Genomic DNA, 24562 nt, shown 5'->3' on the forward strand with positions numbered 1-24562 from the left:
GCTGGTACTGGGAGTGCCAGTGCCAGCATAGGGGGGGATGCCAGTACTGGGGATGCTGGTACCAGTGCTGGCGCAGGGTGGGGGTGGCAGTACTGGAGCTGTGATGCTGGTGCTGGTGTGAACTGGCGTACTGGTACTGGTATGGGGGTGGTGATACTGATACTGGCACAGTGATGCTGGTACTGGTACTAGGGTGGTGATTCTGGTACTGGGGAGGTGATGCTGGTACTGGTGCTGGTACTGTGGTGATGATTCTGGTACTGGGATAATGATACTGGTACTGGGAAGGTGATGGTGGTGCTGGGATGGTGATGCTGGTACTGGGGCGATGATACTGGTATCAGGACGATGAGGCTGGTACTGGGAAACTGATTCTGGTACTGGGGTGGTGATGCTGGTGCTGGTACTGGGAAACTGATTCCGGTACCGGGGCGGTGGTGCTGGTGCCGGTGCTGGGGCGGTGGTGCCGGTACTGGGGCGGTGGTGCCGGTGCCGGGGCGGTGGTGCCGGTGCTGGGGCGGTGGTGCCGGTACTGGGGCGGTGGCGCCGGTGCCGGGGCGGTGGTGCCGGTGCTGGGGCGGTGGTGCTGGTGCCGGTGCTGGGGCGGTGGTGCCGGTGCCGGTACTGGGGCTGTGGTGCTGGTGCCGGTGCCGGTGCCGGGGCGGTGGTGCCGGTACTGGGGCGGTGGTGCCGGTGCCGGGGCGGTGGTGCCGGTGCTGGGGCGGTGGTGCTGGTACTGGGGCGGTGGTGCTGGTGCCGGTACTGGAGCGGTGGTGCCGGTGCCGGTGCCGGGGCGGTGGTGCCGGTGCTGGGGCGGTGGTGCCGGTGCTGGGGCGGTGGTGCCGGTACTGGGGCGGTGGTGCCGGTACTGGGGCTGTTGTACCCGTTCGTAACCGCTAGGCGGCGCCACAGCCACAGATGGAGCAGCTCGGGGGCGTGGTCTGGCCATGGGGGCGTGGTCTCCGGTTTGGGGATGGGGCTTGGGTGTGGTTTTCCCCGTTCGGACGGCGGCCGCGTGGGATCAAGCCACGGGAAGCGGAAGTGCCGCTCGGTGGGCGGGGCGCGGGCGCCGTCGCCATTGCTATCATGGGGGGCAGAGGGGCTTTTCGCATACCGGACCGGTCAGTGCGCCTTCCCTGTCTCCTCCTCACGCTGCTCCGCGGCTTCTTGCCGCCCCGGGGCCTCCCCGGGGGCTGTCCCGGGGCGCTGCAGCGGCGTACGGCCCGGTGCTGCCGGCAGCCGCGGGGCCCGGCCGGGCCCTGACACCGGCTTCGCTGCGTGGCCCTTTACGTTTATCGTACCGCACGACCGGGCGGCGGAGAGCCACAGCTTAACGTTTGGGGGGAACCCAGAGGTGGGGGTCCCCGGGTCTGGGGGGTTTGAGGGTCCGTGGGCCGGGGGGAGCGCGGGGCTGGGTCGGCGGTTTAACAGTTCCGTGCTGCGGGGTTTAGGTGGACCAACTACATCCCGCTGGGCAGGAGGCTGCCAGGCACCCGCTTCATCGCCTTCAAGGTTCCCCTGAAGAAGGTAAGCGGCCACCGATGCCCTGGGCCTGTCTGGGGTGGAAAGCGGCTGTGGGAAGGTGTCATTTTGTGGAGAAGCCATGAGTGAATTCCTTCCAAAAAGTGACAAAGAGTGTCAGTCGGTCATTTTGGTGTTTATTTTTGGCAAGTGGATTGTAACCTGGGGGAGAGAGGAGTGCAGCACCGTCACTGCTGCTTGAGCAGTGAGAGTGTGTGATGGGAGGGTGTTTACCAGAAACGGCTGCTGGAGGGTGTTGACGTTTTTTCGGGTGCTGGCAGCACCGCCTGGGCACCCAGGATACAGGGAGGTCTCTCTGGGCTGGCTGCTAGGGCGGGAGGGCTGCTGCTGGGCGCCCGGAGCTGCGCAGCCCGCTGAAGGTGGTGCCAGAGCCGAATTTCAGGAGCAGAGGCTGCGAGGTGTCGGTGCGGTGACGCCGCTGTGCCTGAGCTGCTCGCCTGGCTGTGCCTGGAGGGCCCTGATGCCGCGTGCTGGGGGCGAGCTCTGCTCCTGCGTGGTCTGAGCACAGCAGTTACGCCTAAAACAAACATCGTGGGTCACATCCCTGGGGGCTGTGGTGCTTGTGATGGGGAGCAGTGCTGGTTGTTCACCTCCATTTGAGCTTAATGCCTATTTTATACCTCTCACCAAACGAAAACTTCCGTTTCTGGGGGTGTTTGTCGCGTGGCAGTGTTTTGCCCCGGTTTAAAGTCGTCAGTCACTCCTGGAAACGCTCAGCTGAGCCGTTCCAAAGAGGCGAGGTCTTGAGTGTGTTCTGGTTTGGCTCAGTGTAACTTGCGTGTCTGTCTGCGTCTGCCCCTGCTCTTTGCCTGCGTCTTTCTCTTTGAAGGGCTGATCTTTGGGAGGTTCGGCAGCACAGACCTTTTCCCACCAGCCACAGCGCACCTGAGTTTAATGTCTGCTCTTAAACATTATTTCCCCCCAGAGTTTTGAGCAGCACCTTCATCCAAGGGAGAGATTTTCGCCTCGTGACCTCATTAAGAAAATCAAAGAGCAGAAGGAAGAACTGGGCCTGATCGTTGACCTGACGTACACAACTCGTTACTACGGGCCGGAGGTCAGTCTTGGTCTTGCTGTCGGGGAAGCGAAGCTCTGTGTGAGCCCTGATATTGCTGGTAAAGTGGAAGATGTTTCTTGCAAGAAGATAACTTAAAAGCGCGTGAGTCGCTCGGCTCCTTCGGGTGGGGGGGCGAGGTGAAGCGTTGCAGGCCCGTCGGGGTGGGGTCTTCGTCGGAGGAAAGTGCGAGAGCAGGAGAAATAAAAATGTAAACAGGCTGCTCTGGAACAGGGGTACTGTCTTGGGGGGGTGAAGCAGAAGCTTCCTTACCCGAAGTTGTGTTGCTGCTCTTTTGGGCTTCTGATCTATGGATCTCTAATTGATGAGAATCCTCGAGCTTTTTCTGAAAATTATTTATTTCCTTTCTTGTAGGAGCTCCCAGCCACGCTCTGCTACTCAAAGATCTTGACAATGGGACGTGAAATACCAAACCAGGAGACCGTTTTTGAATTCAAACGTGTCGTGAGAGACTTTCTGAGAGAAAACAAAGACAATGGTACGCGTTTGTTTCCCTTCCCTTGCTGTGGTCGGGAAGGGCGCTGCAGGCGCGGAGGCCGGTTTTCATGAACAGCATGAATTTATTTTCCTTCTCTTGGCTTGAGAACGTCAGGGCAGTAAGGCTGGTGTGTTACATGCTGGCTCTTTGATAATTTGGCAGTGAGTTGAGCTTTAATTAAGCTCTGGACTGGCTGTAAATGCTGATTGCTTTTTGGTAGCAGTGTAAGCAGCGAGCTGTTAGTGCTCGGGAAACGTGGGACAGCTTTTTGTGGCGCTTTTAAAGACGCCTTCCCCGCAGCGAGCTGTGTGACCACGCAGGTGAGCTCACAGAATTAATGAGCTAACGAGCTGAATCAGTGGCGCTAATTAGACATAAATGCGGGGGTGGTGGTGTTGCGCGGTCTTTTGTGATCATTTACGCTGGTGTCGCTGTTGGGGGACGAGTGACGACAGGCTTACTGCGTGTGAGTTTTGCAGAAGGAGTGCTCAAACATGACCTGGTTGTTCTGTGTTACAGATAAACTGGTCGGCGTCCACTGCACGCATGGCTTGAACAGAACCGGCTACCTGGTCTGTAGGTGAGTTAAGGGGTGGCGTTGCCAGCTTCCCGTCGCGCCAGGAGGAAATGGTGTAAAACAACGAGTCGGGCGACGTGCGTGATCCCAGACTCGCAAGGATTTAAAGCTTTTCAGCTTCCAGAAGGTGGTGGTTAGGGGGCACTTTTTATCCCTGATTTCAGCAGACCAAATGCTGATTCTCTGTTCTGGCGTGTAAACAGAAGCCCTAAAAACTCCTCAGTTGTTGTTTCTTTTTGAATCTCACTGACTTGTCGATGTTTCCGTAGCTAATTGTGTAATTAGAGCTTTCTTGCTGATCTCCTCAGGTACCTGATTGACGTTGACGGCATGGAGCCGAACGCTGCAATACAGTGTATGTATGCGTCCGTTCTCGTTTGGATACGAAACGTTGATCGTGGGCTTGTGGTTTTGGATGGTCGGAAGGTTTGGGCCGCTCCAGGGAGACGTGTGTGTGTGTTTCCCCGTCGTGGAGAACGGGAGCTGGAGGAGGAGAGGCATTGGGGGTTCTGCAAAGTGATTGTCGCGGCTGCTGTGCGAAGGGCGGCATGCTGAGCGGGGTCACCTTACCTGGCCTGAGCTGGGAAGCGTTGGCTGAAGGAGTTTAGAATTCTTAAAGTTGAAAATGCTCTGCAGCCCCGAAGATTACTTGTACAGTTGTTCTGACTCAGATCTGACTCTCTCCAGTGTTCAACAGGGCTCGAGGGCATCCTATAGAGAGAACCAACTACATCCAAGACCTTCAGAAGAGATCTGTGAAAAAGTAAGTCTTTGTGTGCGTGCGTGAGCGAGTGCGCGTGCCCGGGAGAGCTGGGGTCAAGCAATGGGTGTTAAACCTGACTAGCTTTGAGGAGGGGAAGTGGAACGGGCCGGTGGGTGGTTGGGAGACCTGGGTTTAAAGATCTCCAGAGGCTCCTTTTTTTTTTTTTTTTAGGGAGCAGTGATGTGAAGGGATGGATTTTTTTTTTTTTTGGTGAATGGTTTGTGGACACAGTCAAGATGTACAGAATTCTTTTTAAGGAATGGCGGACTAAAGAATTTGGGCTTGGGCCCCGTCAGAGAGAAAGCCGGCACCACACCAAACCCTAAAAAGCAGGTGGTCAAACATCAGCCGCATCGTTTGGACCAACCCTCCTTAGCGGTGCCCAGGTAGGTTTTTTGCTTCTTGCCTCTGTGCATGCCTTGCAGCTGAGCAGAGGGAACAAAAAGAGCTGCTTTCTCATTTTTTAAGAAACATAAAGTTGGACTTTTACAAGGCGCAGCTCATGCAAGAGAGCGCCCGTTGCCTTGCCAGCCCTGCAGTGTGTGTGGGGGGGAATAAAAACACCTCCCCGAAACTTGTGTGGAGCCTACTTATCAACGCTGATGTGCTCCTTGTGACTGCAGCAGCAAAGCTCTCTGCCTCTTGGTAACGTGCTCGTGCCTGTAGATGCGGGGTGACACAACTGGCAGTGGTGGCGCTGGGACGTTCTCGAGGTGTCTGAGAGCTTTCAGGGACAAGAGGAGTTTGAGTCGGGCGCTCTTCCCTGAGAGAGAAGCGGTAACTCTCCGTTCCCGTCTTGGCGGGGACGGCAGGGGAGCAGTGAATGCGGGTAAACACAGGTTCCTCGTGGCCTGGGGCGGGAGGTGACTTCTGGCAGCTCGTAGCTGCAGGGGAGCTCCGAATCCATCTCGGGAGCGGACGCAGGGTAGCCAACGCTTGCTTCTGGCAGAGCAGTGGCTCGTTCAGCCCCGTCCTTCGGGGCCCCGCAGAACGTTTCCTGCTGAAAACTCCCCTTGCTGTAAGAAAGCAGGGAATAAGCTGCTCCTGGCTGTCACGTCGTTGAGGCTGGAGCGAAAGGAACCCGTTGAACGCGAGGGAATTCACCGCCAGCCCTTCCGGGCTCCGCGTAGAGAGACTGAACGAGGTTCGTGGCTTTTCCTGGGACTGACTCTTGGATTTTCTTCCAGAAACTCCGGCAGCGCCAAGAAGAACCGCAAGCAGGGTGCCAAGGCGCAGGCACAACGCCAGGAGCTGGCGCACAAGCACAAGGCGGTGGAGCAAAAGCGGCCGTGCGGTTTGGCGGCGAGGAACTGTCCGGTGGCGTTGCCCGCCAACAAGCGGCACAACGGACTCTGCTTTCCCCCCCGGAGCTCCCCCGTCTCCCCGCCCCAGGAAACGCAAGCGGTCAAGAAACGCAAGCGCCGGCATAAGAAGCCTGTTGTGACGGCATAGGGGAGCGTTGTACGCGACAAAAGCTCGGCCGGGGCTGCATCTTCGGCCCAGAGGCGCTCCGAGACGGGTCTCTCGCCGCTTGAACGAGCGGCTTTGCTGTAACCTCCACCAGCAGTCGGGAACTGCAAATGCAGGTGTTCTTGATCTTAACACAGCAATTCGGGTTTTAAAATTTTTTAATTTTTTTTTTTTTTCTCCCCCTCCTGGTACTTTTACGAATCTCACAGAAATTTTTTTAATCCTGTGTGGTACCGGAGTCGTAGCTCCGCTCCTCGCGGGGTGCGGAGAGTAAACGTGGACGCCAACGGAGTTGGAATAATCCTAAAGAAACATCCTCAAGAGCATCTCTAAAGGGCTTTTCCTTGATTTCCCCAATTCCTAACAAGAAACAGGGTTCGGCCTGACACGAGACGATTGTTTTTTAACTTCCCCCCCGACTTTTGCTAAAGTAAATTGCCGTGGTGCGCAAACCTGGAGCCCTGGCTGTGCAGCAGTTCTTTCCCCCTCTGTGGGCTGGACGAGCCCGGCGGGGCCCGCGCTTGGGCTCCCCGCTGAGCCACAGGGGTGCTGGGCGGTGGGCGCTGGCCTGGGCCTCCCCGCCGGACCGTTTTGGGGTGAGAACGGGCTTTTTCGGGGGTGGGACTGCCCCTTTAAATGGGAGGCCTGGTCGCTGACGTCATGACGCCCGGCTTTCTGCTAAGGGAAAGGAAGCGGCCGCACGGCCGGGCGGAAGTAGGTGGTGGCTGCGGCGTGCCCGGATGTCGCGGCGGCTCCTGATTGGCTGCTGGAAGCGCAGGCGGGGTGGTAGGGTCGGCGTTTTCGACAACAACCCGGAAGCGCGGAGGGGAGGCGGCGGCCGCCAGGTCAGGGCCGGGCCGGGCCCGGGCGCTGGGGCTGCGGGGGGGGCCCTTCCGCACCGGGGGGGCGGGGGAGCGGCAGCTTGAGGGGCTGGGGGCACCGGTCGGGGGCGCCCCTTCTTCTCCTGGGGGCCGGGCCTGGCGGGCTCCGGCTGGCGGGGGTCTCGTACCGGGGTTCCCTCGGTGGCGTCCGGTCAGGGGGGGCTCTGGCTGTGGGTGTCCTTTGGAGGGGGGGCCGGTTTGGGGCTCCCCTTGCGCTGTTGTGGCGGCTGGGAGGCCGTGGAGGCTTTGCCGGGGGATCCTCTACTTTTTTGGGGGTTTTTTGTTATTTTTTTAGAGGAGAAGGACAGAGGGGGACTGTTCCGGGAGTTACTGGCAGCCCCCGGGAGCTTCTCCGCTCTGCCTTGCGGGGGAAGGGCTCTGGGGGGCTCTGATTTGGGAGGGAGGGGGGTTGTGCCTTCCTCTCTCTTGCTGGGCGACGCCTGGGGGGGGGTGTCTGTCGTTTAGGGGCTCGCAGCTCGGGAGGGGGTGTGGTTTGGGCAGTTTCTTTATTTTGAGGGGTTCTGTGGGAGTTAGAGGTGGAGCTCTGGGTTGGGGGCACCGGGGGTTGGAGCTTGGCTGGGGGGGCTTTGTTTCGGGGAGGTGGCTGAGAGCTCTGACTTGGAGGGGGCTGGCTGAGCCCCCCCGCCCCAGCAGAAGCACCGCTGAGGCGAAGCTGGAGCCCCCTCTGAGGGGGGGCGAGTGCTTTGGCGCAGTAGCCGCTGGCAGGACCAAATCCCACAGCCCTTACCTAGGGCAAGAGGTTCGTGGTGGCCCCTCCGGCACGCAGGCTGAGAAACGCGGGCCTGCCCGCCTTATAAAGGGGCTCCTGCTCCAAGCTGCCCCCAGAAAGGCACCTCCTCCGCCCCTCGGGATCCTCGGCAGGTGCTTAGCTCAGCTCGGCACCTTCCCCGCGTTTAGGAGTAAACCGTGACGCCATCGCGTTGCTGGAAGGCTTGCGAGGCGCTCCGGGTTCAGTGCTGTGATTTCACAGGGAGTTTGACCCTTCTGCTGGTCCGGGGTGGCTTTTTTAGGGGAAAACTGCTTTTGGTGTGAGGGGAAGAGCCTTGTGGAGGGATTCTGGGCGTGCCGCCCCTTCCTCAGCTTCACATTTATTGGCTTCTGCTGCGGGTGAGAAGGGGTTTTTTTTGGAGCCAAGCAGGAGGCAGATGCACCGATCAGGTCGAGGTGCATTCCTGGGGTGCCGGGTGTGCCTCCCGCGGCGCGAGGGAGAGAGCGGTTGTGACTGCGCCCGGGCAAGAGCGGTTTGGGATGGAGCGTGTTGGGCAGGGACGGGCCTGCTGGGCGGCAGCGGCTGAAAGGACAGCCCGCGGCTCCGTCCTCTTCTCGCCGCCGTGTCGGCAAAACGGTGAACGCTGGAGCGTTGAAACCCTGCGTAAAGCCACTTCGGCTTGAGTTTGAGTGAAACTCCTTGGCCATCTCCACCCAAACTAGTGACTGGCACTGGTTTTGGTGTGCGGAGAGACAGCTGGGAAGGAAACACTCCCTCTGGTAGGATTTGGATGGGTCAAACCCTAGCGTGAAATCACTTACCGAGGGCTGATCTCGAATTTGTGGCTGCCTTTCAGGTTGTAAAGATAAATATCCAAGTGCTGTGCCCAAAAAGAGCTCGGCTTCTCCCAAATTCCTCCCTCAGGACCTAACTTGGCCCATGTATTAAATGTTTTTCTGCCAAGGGGGGGGTGATTTCTGTCAAGGAAGGACAGTCCTGAGGAAACTGGATGCGTTACCTGGTTTCCGCCGGTTTTGATGCACCCAACTTTCCTCCCACCGCAGCGTTCGTCGGCCTCGCGGCAGCTTTGATGTGCGGCATTATGCCCGACCACGCCGACGTCGGCCTCCAGCCGGAGGAGCGAGTCCGAAGACTGATCCAGGTGGGAAGCGCTGTGGAAGTGAACGAGGATGTCCCGCCGCGACGCTACTACCGCTCCGGGGTGGAAATCCTCCGCATGGCGACCGTTTACTCGGAGGAAGGCAACATCGAGCGTGCCTTTATTCTGTACAACAAGTACATCACGTAAGAGCAGCCGTGCTTCGTTTGCCAGTGACCCGTGTCGGTACGAGGGGTTGTGGGTTTGGGGTTGCGTATTTGGAGCGTGTTTAAACACCGTGAGGCCTCGTGGAGCTGGAAGAACTGGATTCTGTCCAGAGCTCTGCTCCTTTTGGATTTCGGTTCCCACAGAGGTGAGGACACAGCTGGTTGGACCGACCGGAAGGTGTCGTAAAGGTGTGAGGCACAAACCCACACACGCGGGAGATTTGTAAAAGTTCCCTTCGAAACCAGGCTGGTCTTGTATTTCTCTGTCCCTCTGGCAATGGGACGCCTGTCAGCAGGAAGGAGGGTTTTGCTCCCTGTGTGTTGAAGCCTAGCGGTGTTTTAACCCCGCAGAGTGGCTGGATGGGCCTCGGTTGTCGCTAGGTTGGCTGTGACGTCGTACGGATTGGCAAGGATGAGCAGTCAAAGGCTTGGTGTCGGGTATCTGCCTGGAAAGGGTCTCGGCTGCTTGGCGGTTTCTCTAGTAAACCGCTTTCAGAGGAGACGCCTGCTTTACACCTAGGTTACTACAGCCTCTCACAGCAGGCAGCCAGTTCCTCCTTCAGTTGCAGGGACCAGCAGTAGGCTTAGTTTTACATCTGTAATCCCCCTCGCCCCAAACACGCACGCGTACACCCAAGCCCTTCTCAGGAGCGATGTGGGGAAGAGTTCTGGCTCCAGAGAGCCTGATCCCAATCAACTGGTGAGTTCCTTGGCTACCGCGCACCCTTCTAGAAAGCCCTGGATTGCGTGCGAGCCCTGCCAGCGCCCTGTTTGGTGTTTCGGCTGCCAGCTCTCCGCCTGTAGGGTCTACGTTCCGCGTAGACAACTGCAGAGCTGCCTGTTCTTGTCGTCGTCTCCGCAGCTGCCCAGAAACAAGCCACCTTGGGTCCGAAACCCCTCCGCCGTGCCCGCTGAGCCGGAGCCTATGCCGCACTGATGTGGCGTCAGCTCTGGATTGTGTCTGAGCAGCCCGGGCTACGAGCGGAGCAAACGAGTGCCTCTCTGTGTAGCTGTGCCTGTCGGTGTTTAAAGGGCTAAAAACTCCACTCAGAAAATATCCCAGCGGCACGGAGTGTCCTGTTCCTCTAGGTTTTTTGGCCAAAAGCCTGTTCCTCCTGCTTTTGCCCAGTGCTGCTCTGGTACGCTCTCTCCTCTTATCCACAACGCGATTGTCACCTTCGTGGGCATTTTCTGTGCCCCGTTGTGCAGGGTTCTTGCCCCTTAAGTCCAAGACATTTTTCTCTGATTAGCTTTTCTTCCTGCCTTGCACTTCCTGAGCTTTTATGGGCATCATAGCGAGCGCCCTGGGAGGCTGCACGGGGAGCTGGGAAGTGTAAAACCCTCGGGAAGGTTTCCAGGCCGGTTACGTAGCCGGGGCCGAAGGAGAAACTCTTTAACTAAACAAATGAACTAGAAGCACCTTCGCTGTTTCGTTACAGTAATGACAGGTGCTGGCGTGTTTTCTCTCCGGCAGCTTTCAAACGCTCACAGCGTTTATGTTAGCTTGGCTGCTGGGCTGCTAGGAAGGTGAAAAAACTTTCTCTCAGTGGTGTGATTTCTCCCGTGCTGATGAATATGAGCTTCTGCCCTGCGTTGTCCGGAGATACGAACTTAACGTCGCTGTCTCGTTTCTTTAAACGAAGATGTGAAGCTGTAGCTCAAGCAGTAGGCTTGCTGTAAGGGTTTTCTAGATGCCCTTCGCCAAGGGGCGCGATCCAGAACGCGAGAGTGAGGCGTGGGTAACTGGAGCCTCTCTGGGACTTGCTCTGCTCTCCCCTCTCTGGAAACGGGACCCCAGTTCTTCCCCTGGTGCTTCAGCCCGCATCTGCAGTCGGTGCTGCGGCTGCCCTTTCTCGGCGCCCAGCTCCCTGCCGCGGCGTTGTTTCCCCTACAGCACTCCCCAGGGCTGATCTCCTGAATTACACGCCGAGATCTGTGTTGTTAGGCCTGACTTGGAGAGCCGTTGCTTTTGGGACAGTCTTGTCTAGACACGGGGTAATCTCAAGACTGAGATTCCCGTTGAGGCAGCCTCCGGCCGCCTGCTCAGTCTTGTGCAAGTTGTTTGGCTGCACAGCACCTCTCTTTCCCACGTGGCGCTGAAGCTCGTTGCCCAGCGCTTGTGGTGGGCAGGAGGATGGCACGGCTGTCTCTAAGATTAACCAGGCTGGACTTCTAACACAAGCATCTTGACACCTTCTAAGACATCTGCTTGCTTGTCTTCTTGAACAGCTGCTTCTGCATTGATCTGAGTGGATGTTTTCCATGAATCACCATCAGGCACGCTATGTTTGATTTTGCTAGAGCCAAATAAGAAAGGAAAAAAAAAAAAAAAAAAAAGAGATGAATTTTCTGTGGTGTTTGGGCTCCTGGTTTGCCTGCATGGCTCTGAGCCGCTCGGATTGGCTCCGGGGCTTTGCGTGGGGCGTTGCAAGGGACTTGAGAGACGCCAGCTTGGCGTGCGTGCCGTAGCAGTGCTTAAAAATAGCCTGTGATGTGGCTGCTCGGTGCCAAACAGCTGCTGCTCATCCTGAACTCGGGAGCAGGCGGAGGTCTGAACAAGCCCAAAACTCCTAGCGATGGGAGCCGCAGGTTTCAGTCTTGCCAAGCCTCAGCGGGGCTGTCCGTAGGAACCGTGAGCCGTTCCTGCCCTTCCTCTGCCTCCGTCCCCAGCCTGCCGCTGCTTGGTCTTGCTCTGGAGTTTTCCTCTGCCTGACGGAGTCTTCCTCGCATCCCGCTGCCCACTTTTTTCCCCTCCTTCCTGACTTGTAGAAACCCAGCTGTCTCTGCTGGTTTTTCCGTCCTTCCCCAGGCCAGCATCTGCTCTTAATCCTTCTTAATTAATCCCTTCCATTTTAATCTGCTAGCTGTTGGCAATGATCGCAGCCTTGTTTTGTCTCCTCGACACAGTGACCTACTTCGCAACCAGCAGCCGGGAGCCGGGACCTCGCTGAGCGTTTCGGATGGAGCGCCGGCTTCTCCATGGCTCGGGGCGGTGACGTGGTTGTGCTGATCCTGCGGTCTCTGGCGAGAGCATCCTCGTACTCGCCGTGGCAACCAGGAGCGTTCGGGATTGCAGAAAGTCCTTCCTTTTCCCAGAGGAGTGAGGTTTTGAAGCAGCTGGGTTTATTTACTGCGCACACAGAGGCTTATCAGCGTGAAGAGCGTTCTCACTTTGTCCCCTCTTGAGTTTTTCCTGCTTAGCTCTGCTTGGTTGGTTTGTGCTGCTCCCTAACAGCGCGGTTTATTCCTCACTGCCCTTCTTCCTTGTGCCTGGCCACCAAGCTGCTCTCTGAAGGAGCTGGAGAGCATCCTTTGGATGCTGGAGAGGCGTAGCAACGAGCTACGGAGGAGGGCAGGGTTTTTGTGTTATGCCCACGGGGTTTGTGGGCGCTCGGAGCGAGCACAGCTCTGCTTGCAGGAGACAAGGGCCCGGCTGAGCACGCCGTGAGCTCACCGTGAGCACGCGGTCAGCTGGTGCACCGCTGGAGACTTGTTTGCAGAGACAACTCAGGGTGCATCAAAGAGCTGAGCCGGAGTGAATTGCCCCATGTTTGCAGGCTTTTTTTTTTTTTTTTTTTACAGAGCTCCCTGGCAGGAGGGAACAGTTACCCCATTGTAGAGAAGCCGAAGATTAGCCTGTTTGTAGTTGCGCTGGGAGCAGGGTGATGTTGAGCTCAGCCTTCATTTCCGGGCCAGAAGCCTGCTCAGAAACAGCCCTGCTGCCTGAAATACTGCCCTGGCCTCAGGCCACGGAGCCCAAAGGCTTCTAACGCAGCGCCTGGCGATGCTGTGAGCTTGCTTTTAGCTTACCTGCAAGTTTTCTCTTTTCAAGGTCTGAGTTCATTTCCCCGTCTCTTGCACAAACTGCTCGTTCCTCCGAGCAGAAGGACGGTGTGAGCACTGAGTCAGCCAAGTCCTTGAGCTTGCGTGTGATCCCCTTGGATGCTCGCAGCGGTGTAGGCAGGTGCCCAAGGACCTTCCTGAATCGCTGGCAGCGTCCTTGGTGTTTCAGACTAGCTTATTGATGTTTCTGTTCAGAACAAATGTATTTATCCCTGAGGATCATCTCCAAAGTCCAGGTGGAAGAAAAATCTCTTGTGCAAGGTGCTCCCCTGACACTGAATGAGATCTCCTGTGGGCCATGAAGAGCTCAAAAGCCGTTATAAGATGGAGGGTCTCCTGCAGAAAGGCAGACAGCGGTCCTGGTTATGGGGAGCGCAGGGCCCAGGGAGGTGGTGGAGCAAGGGGACGGTGCTGGAGGGGAATGATCCCTACCCCAAAAATGCCCCATACTGTCTTGTGCTTGTCTCTTTCTGCTGTCATTCAGAAATAGTTTCTCTCCTGTGTTTACAGGCTCTTCATTGAGAAGCTGCCACAGCACCGCGATTACAAAACTGCTGCCATACCAGAGAAGAGGGAGACAGTGAAAGTGAGTAGTAACATTGCCAGGTCTTGAACAGCTGCTGTCGGAAAAGTTTTGGCGTCATCAGTCTTGGGTTCTCGTGGTTCTGGGATGAGCGATCCACACAAACGCTGAGAAGCCTGGCCTTGACCAGGCAGTCCTGACCCCTTGGGACTTACTGTTTGGGTTCTTCTTACCCCGTCGTACTTGTCCTGGGCTGGCTGTGGTTGTCCAGTGTGCTTTCTGTTGAGTGCTGAAGCGTCCTTTTTTTCCTGTTAAACTCCTTGCTTTTTTAAACACCGCATGGCTTTTCCATGCATGGTGGCTGGATGCCCGGTGTGGTGGTCCTCAGGGGATTTGCCTGAGGATCCTTGGAGATTGCTCACAGCACTCCTCTGCTTGACGTTGACCAGAAGAGCAAAGCACAGCACTGCCAAAGCTCTTGCTCAGTGTTGTTGGTGGTGCTGTCTGTGCCATCTGCCTACAACATGCCTGTCTGTGGTCTGCCAGCCTGTCCACACGTGGCGGTGGAGCTGCTCATGAGCAGAATAATATAATAATCTGTATTTTATAATCTGGATAATAATCTCTGGTTTGTTGTCTCTGGGTGCTACATGTCTATTGATGCTTGCACCTGTTCAGGTCTTATTTTTCTTGCCTTGGTGTTATCACACTCTTATGACTGCGCTTCCTCCCTTCAGAAACTGAAGGAAGTAGCCTTCCCCAGAGCTGAAGAGCTCAAGGAGGAGCTGTTAAAGAGGTACGCCAAGGACTATGCTAAGTACAAGGAGCAGGAGGTGAGTGAGAGGAGACTGGAGGCCTGTGATCCCCAGGAGACCCTCAGCCACAACGGGTTTGGAAGAGGGCAGGTCTCCAGGGCTCCCTGGGTGCTCTGAAATGTGACGTCTGGGTGGCCGCAGCTTGCAGGGTCCAGCCTTGTCGCCTGCAGCAGAGAGCTGTCGCGATCACGACTCTGCTGCCATTGTGTGGGCGAATCTGTCGTAGACATCCCTGCGTTTCTTTTCGTTGTGCATCCAAGGTCATCTGAGCTGGCGCTGTTATTTGTTTGCCTGTTGCCTTTGTCCCAACATGAGGTCTAGGGGATCCAGAAACTCAGCAGGCAGCTGGAACAGCACGGGCAAGGATCTGGGGTTCTGTGGGCAAAGCTGAAAACTCTGCACTCGGTTTTACTGTGGGCAAGCGCCATTTTAGAGACAGGATAGAGGGAAATCAACCTGGAGTTGTATTTCTGTGGAAGAGGGAGGGTGAGGCGGCAGTTTTGCTGCCCTCGGCTTGCCGGCTGTCCTGATGGAAGTGCAGATCTCTGTTTTGCAAGCTGAAGCTTCCGTGCAGGGAGTGCTGTTTACTGGTCACCGTTTGCAGACCCTTTAGAAGTAGTTTGGGATCGCTGAGAGTCTGCAGTGCACAGGCTTCATATTCTGCCGCGGGCTGGTGTCCCCCTCTCCGCTGATGTCCCTTGGCACATTTCTTCTTGCAGAAGGAGAAAGAAGAGCAAGTTGCACGCAACTTGGCTTTGCAGCAGCAGCTGGAAAAGGAGAGAAATCGCGTAGCCCTGATGAAGCAGCAGCAGGCAGAGCAAGAGCAGTTTAATGCCTTCGAGGAGATGATTCGCCGACAGGAGCTGGAGAAGGAACGTCTGAGGATAGTGCAGGAATTTGGAAAGCCAGAGCCGAGTCCCGAGTCTCTGGACGGGCCCCTCATCCCTGGCGTGGAAAAGCCCCCAACTGATTTTATCCCAAAGGTTCCCACCTCTGCGGTTCACCCTGCAAGTCCGTCAGCGGAGACTGTCTCGTCCAAACCTCCTGTTGTGGACAGATCTTTGAAACCTAGCGCTCTGGGGAGCACGGAAAACAGTTAGTACCTCTCGGTGCATCCTTCTCACTCGCTGGGGCTGAGCCGTACACGGTGGAGGAACTGATTTGTCTGGGAGGCTCTTGGAGGCATCTGCCCATGGCTCCATCCCTCCTGGGGGTTTAACCTTCCGAATCACTGGATGTTCTCCCCGTTGTCCGGTAAAGGTTTGCAGGGCCGGGGACAACTGTCTTCTCTTGGGAGTCGGTTCCCCACGTTTCTGCAGCCCAGTCTCTCTGCTCATCTGGAGTCTACGGCCTGTTTGGCTTTTGATCTTCCCAGATTCAAATACTGGTTGGAGATTGGGGTTTAGTTCCTGACTAGGCTAACCAAATTCTCCTCCTGCCCAAATTCTCTTCTTCTGCCAAATATGGCTCCAAAATACCAATTTGGACATTTCCAAGTGACTGGTTCTTGACCAGTGACACATGTTACTTTAAATGACATTTTGTAAGTGTTTGTGGTTTCGTTTTCTTTAACAAAATACTATTTTTTTTTTGACACACTGCTGAAGTTCTCTTTCTCTCTGCCTTTTTCCCTGTTTTGAAAGAGGTAGTGACTGTGCGTTATGACTTGTCACAGTGACTTCATTTATCTGTGAGAGTAGTTAACGTTTCCAGGCGGAATTTTTTCAGTCTAGTCCCTTCAGACCTGAGGGAACACTTCTCCAGCGTCCCCCGCTGTCATTACCCTCCCATTTTCCCCACAGATGCAAGTATGGATGTCCTTCGCCAGGTCATTGTCCCCAGGGAGCTCTGCCAGAAATTCCTCCAGCTGGCTGATGCCAACACAGTCCGGGGCGTGGAGACGTGTGGGATCCTCTGTGGTAAGCTGGTAAGGTGATAATCCGAATTCAGACCCTGGAAGAGGCGCAGGGGCCTTTTGTCGAGGTGCAGTAGTTTTGAAAATGCCTGGAGGATGCTGATTTTTGCCACGGAAGGCTGCGGTGCGGTTTCACTGATGGCTGGGCTTCCATGGGAGCGTTAGGGGTGATCTGCTCGTCCTTTTCTCCCTTTTACGTGAGGATTTCCTCACGCTGAGCGAGGTGCCAGCCGCCGAGTCCCCGTGGGTGTTCGGTTTCCACTCTCCTGTTGATGCCTCTCTGCTGGGTGCCTGCCTCCGGCGCTCCTGCTGCCGCTGCCAGGCAGCTCCGGTGACATGTCCTTTTGGTGCTGGCAGGACGGAGGTGTCCCAGCTGTGCACTAGGACCCCCACCCAGACAAAGCTGTGCAAACGCCACCTGGAGACAGTTAATTCTCCTCCAAAGAGTTTGCGTGTGCAGATTTCTATTGACAGCTCTAACCTGTCTCCCCGAGCCACTTGGGGCTGCAGAAGTTTGCTTTGAAATGAAGTTTTCTGATGTAGCAACTTTCTGCAGTCCAGCTGCTCGCAGACACTTGGTGATTATTTAATTGTGAGGCGTCATGTCTTAGTAAGCAGAGAAATTCACTTCGGTGGGAGTCCTGGACTTCTCTGAGCTCTTGTAGGTGCTCTGTGCAACAGGGAAAATGAAATAAAAAGCCGTGGGTCATGCTCAGACTCAGAAAATCCTGCGACTCCTTTGGCAGTAACCGGCAGTTACCGTTTCTGGGACCTGTGAATGCATGGTAGATGCATCCGTGGGCTTGTTTCCAGAGCTGCCCTTCCCCTAGCTGGGCCCCTGAGCGATGAATACAGAAGCACCGCGTTCCCGAAGAGTAGGAAATTACCTTTGCGCCAGTGGGCGGCAGCAGTTTCCTGCTCGGGGGTGTCCGGTGGGTAACAGCCTCCTTGCGCTGCCTTCCAGATGCGGAACGAGTTCACGATAACCCACGTCATCGTTCCCAAGCAGCACGGAGGCCCCGATTATTGCAACACGGAGAATGAAGAGGAGCTCTTCGTGATCCAGGATCAGCACGGCCTCGTTACGCTAGGCTGGGTCCATGTGAGTCAGTCCTGTTTCACTTCCCACCTGGCCTCGCGTTCAGCAGGAGGGAAAGGGTGTGTGGAGCAGAGCTGGAGGAGGTGGCAGGGAGCAGGCAGCATCCTCCGGTTGGATTTCTCCCTCTGGTGCAGTCTCAGTCACTACTCGCACTGCTGGAGAAATCCAGGCCAGTTTTAAGTGTGAGTTTTAAGTCCGAGTCCCTTCCTAAAGCATCGGGCCCTTTGGAAGCGGGATACTGGGCACGAAGCTCTTCTTTCACCCAGCTGAAAGCTTCCTCCAGAGGCTGTGGGGCATCCCAAGCTGCTGCTGTCAGCGCAGGGCCTCTCCTGTGCTGCGTCCCCGTAGTAGCGCTGCGTTTCGCAGACAGCTGTGCGCCGCTCTGCCGTGGGATGTGCCAGTTCCAGATTCCTCTGCTGGCTCCAGCGCTGCCCTGCTGCCTGTCCCCGCGGAGCCTTTGGCAGTCGGATCAGCGCCAAGGAAAATGTTTGGTGCTGCTGAGTAATCTCTCGAAAGCAGCAGCTGCCTCGCAGTCTTTGACAAATAAATGCCTGCTGCGTGTGCCTGATACGTGTGGGGTGCCTGCTTTTGGTGTTAACTCTTCGGTGGCGGTCCTGCGGTCTTCGGGGACCCTCCAAAATCCCTTTGACCTTCCTGCTGGTCTTGGCAACAAAAACCTAACGGGCAAAAGGAGGAAGACCTTTCAGCAAGAGTTAGGCTGTGAAATCTAGCTGTCCGCCGGTGTAGGATAAGGTGGTGGCTGTCTGAGATCGTACCACCCTTGGCCACCTCGGTGGATTGCGGTGCCTTGCAGCGCCTCGGCAGTTTGTTACGCGCCTGGCGACGCTGTGCCCCAGGGGCAGCTGTGCGTCGGAAACGTGTGAAGTGCCCTGCAGGGCGGCAGGCGTGAAAGCATGGACGGCGTTGTGCCTTGAAGTGTGACTCTGTGGGATGCGGGCAGAAATGTAGAGCAACTCCTGTACTTATTCCAAAAGGAAAAGAGGAGCGGATGTTTTGGGACAATCCAAAACCATTTTCAGTACGCGTGTCCTCTGTGCCATCCCGGGAGCCGTGTCTCTTCTCTGTTACGACCTTCCCTTGGCAGACGCATTTCCTTTGGATGACTTCCGCGGTAACTTTCTCTCTTCCACGTTGCCCTGTGTTTCAGACTCACCCCACGCAGACAGCCTTCCTCTCCAGCGTCGACCTGCACACCCACTGCTCCTACCAGATGATGCTGCCGGAGTCCATCGCTATTGTGTGCTCTCCGAAATACCAAGAGTAAGTGCAGATGTGGGGCGCAGAAGGCCTTTCCCTCTGCCTGTGCTGCCCCACCGAAGGGTTGGGCAGGGGGTCTAGCCTCTTCAGAAGGTATTGAGGGGCTTTTACCGCGATTCTTCCTCTGTCGGATTCCTGATGTGGGACTAAAATGTCAAGTCACACAATGAAAGTTTTACCGAAGGAGGCTGGAAGAGCTGCTGAGCTGGTTCGAGGGGGTCCTGTCTGGGCCATGGTTGCCCACCCATGAAAGGAGAGCGATCCAGAGCTGCAGAACTGGGGAGAGGAGTGTCCTGGGCAGGGGAACATCCCACAGCAGGCATCTCTGCTCGAGATGAGCACTCAGGCATGCTCCTCCAGACACAGAGGGAGGTGCTTCTATTTGCAGAGGCTTGAGCTACACAGAGCTTGTGTTTGTTATCTAGGACGGGGTTTTTCAAGCTGACGGAGCACGGCCTGGAGGAGATCTCTTCCTGCCGGCAGAAGGGATTCCACCCACACTCCAAAGACCCCCCTCTCTTCACTGTAAGTCACCTCACGGGGCAGCAGGGGCCGTGGGGCCGCGAGGCGGCGTACTGGGCGCTTCATTTGAACGTGTGTCTGCGTTGAGACGCTGGGCTGTGACCCAGGACAGGAGGGTCAGCCCCGCAGGGGCTTCTCTCCTCCTAGAGCTGAGCTGCAAAAGCTTTCTGACTCGTTAGCGCGTGGTGGAGGTGCGGTGTGGAGCACTTCTCTGCAGAAGCAGCTCAAGGCAGCGGCGAAGGCTTGTGTTTGAGAGAGAGAAAGAGATTTATCCTTGTGTCCTGCCAGTTCCTGCTCCGAGAGGGCTGTTTGGCAAAGGACGCTGGGTGCAGGTTGTGTCGGCAGGTAGAAGACACTCGCCTGAGCTGTGGGAACATCGGAATAACCCCCGTCCTCTCTTTCTCTTTCTTCCAGACCTGCAATCACGTGTCAGTAGTCGAGAGAGACGTGGTGGTGATGGATCTCCGATAGGCCTCTTGCCTTTAACGTTTACAGAAAGCCATCTGCCTTCCCTCCAGACCTAGGGAGATGGTTTTTTTCCTCCTGTAGCAGATGATTTCTACCGTGTAGCGATCCTTCCCCTTCCTCCCCCGATAACTGTGGTGAAATCAGTACCCTGCCCTCAGCGGGAGCACGTGAAACCTCAGCGCCTGCCATCAGGCTGGCAAAGTGGTGCTGAGGTTGAAGGTGTGGGGACAAGCTAACTGGAAATTCAGAGACAGAAGCTAACACTGAAGCAATCGTTTAATACTCTAATCTATGGCTTGGACAGCTGCTTGCGGGGAGTTCCCTGTGATTTGCTGCAACCGTGAGGTGTGGAAACCTCCTCAAGTGCTTTCCAAAGTGGGACTTGCCCGAATTAACCCCTGCTTTGTTCTGGCTCTCTCTGGGTTGCTGTGGTCTTGGTGCAGTTGGTTGGATTAGATAAGCCTTTGCTATAGTTCAAGATTAACCCTTTCTAGCCACGCTCACCCCGGGCGAGAGCTTGTTCCCACGGAGCCAGAGCGAATCCTGCTCTCTGGCACTCAGGTGAGGTGAGGAGCGGCCCGACCTCCTTTGGGAAACCCCCGTTCCAGCGTTTCGGGGGAGAAGGTGCCTGGTGCGGCACTGCTTTGCACAAGCTGCTTCATTCCAGCAGTGGTGAGGCGTCTCTGGTTACTTTATTCTGTTTTCCTGGATGTGGGATTCTACTCCGGCTCTCAGGCTGCCCGGCGAGGGCTTGAGTCCGGCTCGTTGCTGGCGGAGGAGGCTCTCGGTCTCTCGGCTGCGGCGCTGGCATGTGAAGGCTCCGCGACGGCCATCGCCTCTCTGAGACGGGACTCCAGCAGCTTGTGCCGCTTCCGTCCTCAAAGATCACCGTCCCCGGTCGCCTCTGCCCTTCTCAAAGCAGTCTGAAGTCTGGCCTTGCCAAAAACAAGCGCCGTGGTGCGGTACGCCAGCTGGGACCTCCTCTGTCAGGTGCCAAGCAGCGATGTTCCTTCCCTGCGCTCTCCGGGCCGAGCCTCCGCCCTCGCTTCTGCCGGCGCTGGAGGGGAAGGTGGAAGGCGTCTGGCCTGGAAGGGCTGAGCGTGACCCCCAGCGCCCCCCCGTCCTCTGGCAGGATGCTGTGATGATCAGCGCGGGGTAGGGAGGGGGGCTGGAGTTGCCTTCCCACCTGGCACGCGTGCATACGTGTTCCATATGTCCCGTCCTTGTACGTCAACATATGGAATTCTTCAGTTTAACACGGATGGATCGTGTTATCTTGGCTGGGTTTCTTTTGCCCCTTGTTTTCCTTGAGCTCGCTGGGTGGGTTGTGGAGGGGTCTGGAGTGGCTGAGGGTGGGGAGGGAATCGATTTATTTCGGGGCTGTGTTGATTTGCAACAGCCGCTTCCGTGACAAACTGCTGCTGTGATCGTTTTCGCGGTGGGTTTTGGAAACGGGCTCCCCCCCTCCGCCCCCGGCAGCGGGAGGGCAGGGAGGGGAGTTCAGGACGTCTGGGAACCAACTTTGGGACCTGATTTATTTCAGTTGTGCTCGGGGTGGGTTTGCAGCGTCGGTGTGGGGGTGTTCATCCCACAGCTCTGCGCGGAAGGGAGCCGTCTGCTCCCCCAGAACGTCGCGGGGCCACGGGGTGCGAAAGCCCGTCTTGCAGAGCAGCGATTCCTCTGAACTGGAGGTGAACATCACAAGGAATTATCTTGGCTTCGCGTCCCTGGAGGTCTCGGGTCTAAGCTGAGCCCAGCGTAGAGCAGAGAGCGCCAGGCAGGGAGAGGAGCTGGTGGCGAATTGCTGCTTTGCTCCCAACTCATCCCAGTGACCGATAAACCCTCGCGGAGACTTTTTCACATACCTCCCAGCGCGGCCGTATGCAAGGGCTGCATTTTTCGCGTCAGCGGCCAGCTGCTGCCTCACGCCCGGCCCTGCTCTGTGAGCTGGCGGCTTTTTCATCGCATTTTTTTTTTTTTCCACTTAAAAGTCGCTGAGTCATCAGTTTGTGTGTTGGGGTGAATGCTGATACCCCGGCACCGCTGACGTCACTTTAAACCTTAAAATCACTCGAATGGGGGCTGGGTCGAAGCTAAGCCACCAGGCTTTGCGGGGATGATTTATTTCCGCGGTAAGGCGGGTCGCGTGTTTTGGGGAAGTTTCCTGCAGGCGGGGAGCGATGCTTATCTCTGCCTTGGCGATGGGAACGGCCCCAGATCCCCGCCCCAGCGCTCGTTCCCGGTTTGTCCGTCCTTGGCGGCCACCCCAGAGGTGTAAAGTGCGAAAGTTACCCTTATACGGAGGTGCCGCCAGCCGGCCCGCGCACCGGGACTTTTGAAATCCCACGGCGAACCGGGGATTGCCCCCCTCCTCGTTCCACGCTCGTCCCAGGCCTCGCCGGGGCCGTGGGATGCTTGGCGTTCCTGCGAGCATCCCAGGGCTGCCGAGCGCCGGGAGAGCCGGAGGCTGGATTGGCTGCCGTGGCCCAACTTTGCCTTTTTAGGCTGCGCGCCTGCTCGGGCTTGGGGCTTTGCTGCCGTGCTCCCAACTTCAAACTGGCCGCGCCAAGGCTGCCCGTCCCGGCTGGCCGCGGTGCCGGGGCGCGGGGCGGTTTGGGGATCCGTCGGGGAGATCCGCAGCCTCTCGGGATGGGGAGGTGGGAGCTGACGCGCCAGGGACGGAGAAGCGATGCGACGCAGTGCTGGGGTCGGTACCCCGGGGTTCACACCAGCCCCGCGGGCCAGGGCGGCTCCCTGGGTTTGGGCAGGGACCCCCCCCGACCCTGGGACGGGACGGGGTCCCGCCACCGGCTCCGTGCAGCCCCCGCCACGGCTGAGCTCCCTCCGCACGGAGCTCTCCCAGCGCAGGTCGCTGCCTCCATCCAACCACCCCCCCATTTTTTTTTTTTTTGTTGTTTCTTTTGAGGTTTTTTTTTTTTTGGTTGGGGTTTTTTTTTTCACCCACTCTGCTGGGTTTGGGGTTAATTTTTTTTTTTTTCCTTGCAGCATGTCATATATGGCAACCTTTTGCCTCGGTGACCTCATCTTTGGCCGTAGACCAAGGGAACCGGGCTGCGACGCGAGGCGGCAGCGGGTCCCCGGGACTCGGGGCGTGCGGCGGGGACGCCGACAAGCGCGCGGCCGGGTGACAAATCCAGCCCCCGGGTGCTGAGGTTTCCCCGGAAGATTGAGGGATAATCGGGGCAGAGCCACGATGGGGGATGTTTTTGGAGGTGCGGGGGGCTGGCCGTGCGGGGGAGATGCCGTGTCCCTGTCCTGCCGCGTGGGGTGACAGCCCAGAGTCCCCTCTGGAGCAGGAGGGACACCAGGGCTCCTGGATCCCTTTTGGTGGTGGTGGCACCCTGCAGGTCTCCGTCCTCATCGCTGCGCCCGTGCCTCGACGTCCCTGCCCCGCGCACGGCTCGGGACCCCGCAAAGCAGGAGAGGCAGCCTGGGCGCCCCGTGCCTCAGTTTCCCCATCTGCAACCGAACTCCTCGTAGCTCTGGGTGGTGGCCCCGGGGCCTCCTCCCTGCCCTGGGTGCCCGGGGAGTGTCCCCGCTGCGGGACCGTTGCCCTTAAAAAGGCAGCTGGGAGTTTGGCAGGCGCTGGTTGGCCTCCGCGAAGGCCGCGGGCCTCTGTGACTGCTCGCTGCCTGCCAAGGCTGCATCCGCAGGGCTGGGGGTGGCTCCAGCCCCTGTGTCCTGCATTCGGACAAGGGGGCCAGGGGACAGCACCCTCATCGCTTCCCGGGGGGGGGTCTGGGCTCATCCTGCCTCCAAAATCGTCCCGGGGAGAGGGCGAGAGCTGGATGCGCCCACCGCGCAGAGCTGGGCTTCGGGCCCACTGGTCCCAGCCCTGTGGGAGCTGAGGATTTGGGGGACGAGGGGCTCGTCCAAAATGGGGGCAAACCCTAGGGAGAGGCATCCCAAAGGTGCCAGCTGCCGGGGAGACTCGGGGGAACCGAGGCAGGGGGGAAGCGATGCCCCAGCCCCGCGCGTTTCCAGTGCCTCGGCGTTCCCATCCCGGCGCCGCGGCGTCCCCCGCGGCAGAGCCCCGCCACCCGCACGGGGTTTCTCCGCGCTCTCCCCGGAAACCGGAGAGACTTTCACCTCCTTTTTGCCGAGACGGTCGCTTATAAGGACTTGTGTTTCGCTTGTTTGTCGGAGCAGAGCATAAAAGGAACGGACTCCCAAACGGGATGCTGCCGCTCAAGCATCCCCGCGTACATTTTTCTTATAATAATTAACCGTGCCGGTCCTACCGTCAGCCCAAGGTCAATTTAATGAAATAAAGCACCTTATATGGCCATATGGCTAACACACCATCACTTAGCCTATTTAGGGTCTTTGTTTAGAGAGGATCCGCCTCTGAGGTTTCACGGGCTCGCTGGTATTTATACGAAAGGCGCATCGGGACTGGGTCCCAGAGGAAAGGATCCCTTGCCTCTGCGGTGAGTACTGCCCAGCCCCGGCTTCTCTTTTTTTTGCAGGAAAGCGGGATGGAAAAACAAAAAAACAACAAACAACAACCCACGCCGGGAGGTTTCGGGGTGCCCTGGCGCTGATGGGGTGGCCCCAGTTGGGTTCGCGTGGCACGGGGTGGGGTGCCAAGCCTGACGCCAGCCCGCAGCCAGGCGCTGCCACGGGGGCGAGGAGAGCTGGGCTGGGGCCAAAGCAGGTCGTGCTCTTCCCGAAATCCTTGCGATTTTGTGGGCTTTTTGGGGTTTTTTTTTTTCCTTTTTGGGCTCCTGAGAGGTTTTTGCCTGCTTCCCTCTGGATTTGGGAGCGCGCCCGCCAGCGGAGGGGGGCACCCCTTGGGAAGGTTATTTTTTTCCTGGGTTTGGGAAAGGATGTGAGGGCAGAGCAGCAAGGGGCTGCTGAGACAGGATAGGACGAGGGGGCTTTGCCCGCTGTCCCCCTGCCCGTTCGGGGGGTACCAGCCGCGGTCGGCGATGCCTCAGCTCCCCGGGGAGCGCAGCTGCCGGGCGAGCGCGGGCGCGAGGCTTTGGCACCCCTTCGGGCTGGCAAAGGATGGAGAAGCAGCGTTGGTGCGAGCAGCGCCCGTGGGGGACGAGCGTCGCCCCGCTCCCAGCCTCGCCGGACCGGGCAGCCGCCCCTCGCCACGGCCTGCGGAGGATTTTGCGAGGCCGCGCGTCCCCAAGGACTCCGACCCTTCCAGCGCCCGAAGCTGGGCGCGGTGGCGCGGCGTGACCCTCTCCCCGCCCACCCTTTAACGCCGGTTTCCCCCTCACCCCAG

The 24562-nt window shown here is 57.7% G+C and overlaps 2 protein-coding genes across 2 annotated transcripts; both read left to right on the top strand.

Annotated features, from left to right (window-relative positions):
• Positions 1-1042: 1042 nt before the first annotated feature.
• Positions 1043-6363, top strand: LOC147597427 (RNA/RNP complex-1-interacting phosphatase-like). The gene is made up of 9 exons (XM_086767856.1): positions 1043-1121; positions 1452-1527; positions 2468-2599; positions 2972-3095; positions 3615-3675; positions 3981-4027; positions 4360-4435; positions 4693-4821; positions 5623-6363. The coding sequence occupies exons 1-9, from the start codon at positions 1087-1089 to the stop codon at positions 5885-5887; spliced, it is 945 nt and encodes a 314-aa protein (XP_086623982.1). The 5' UTR covers positions 1043-1086; the 3' UTR covers positions 5888-6363.
• A 251-nt stretch (positions 6364-6614) lies between these two features.
• STAMBP (STAM binding protein) lies at positions 6615-20583 on the top strand. Its single transcript, XM_086767853.1, has 10 exons — positions 6615-6750; positions 8581-8821; positions 13196-13271; positions 13946-14041; positions 14743-15118; positions 15826-15950; positions 16903-17040; positions 18206-18318; positions 18741-18840; positions 19252-20583. Exons 2-10 carry the CDS (start codon positions 8607-8609, stop codon positions 19306-19308), a joined length of 1296 nt encoding a protein of 431 aa, XP_086623979.1. The 5' UTR covers positions 6615-6750; positions 8581-8606; the 3' UTR covers positions 19309-20583.
• The last annotated feature ends 3979 nt before the right edge of the window (positions 20584-24562 follow it).

Source organism: Chlamydotis macqueenii, chromosome 27 (genome assembly GCF_036417535.1).
Source record: "Chlamydotis macqueenii isolate bChlMac1 chromosome 27, bChlMac1.mat, whole genome shotgun sequence".
In the NCBI taxonomy this organism is placed as follows: domain Eukaryota; kingdom Metazoa; phylum Chordata; class Aves; order Otidiformes; family Otididae; genus Chlamydotis; species Chlamydotis macqueenii.

Excerpts from the sequence above, each read along its gene's own strand:
- LOC147597427 (XM_086767856.1), top strand. The coding sequence starts at position 1,087 with ATGGGGGGCAGAGGGGCTTTTCGCATACCGGACCG. Across the intron at positions 3,096-3,614 it reads GAGAGAAAACAAAGACAATG|ATAAACTGGTCGGCGTCCAC; the intron begins GTACGCGTTTGT and ends TCTGTGTTACAG. Across the intron at positions 4,028-4,359 it reads GCCGAACGCTGCAATACAGT|TGTTCAACAGGGCTCGAGGG; the intron begins GTATGTATGCGT and ends GACTCTCTCCAG.
- STAMBP (XM_086767853.1), top strand. The coding sequence starts at position 8,607 with ATGTGCGGCATTATGCCCGACCACGCCGACGTCGGCCTCCAGCCGGAG. Across the intron at positions 13,272-13,945 it reads AGAAGAGGGAGACAGTGAAA|AAACTGAAGGAAGTAGCCTT; the intron begins GTGAGTAGTAAC and ends TCCTCCCTTCAG. Across the intron at positions 18,841-19,251 it reads AAGACCCCCCTCTCTTCACT|ACCTGCAATCACGTGTCAGT; the intron begins GTAAGTCACCTC and ends TCTTTCTTCCAG.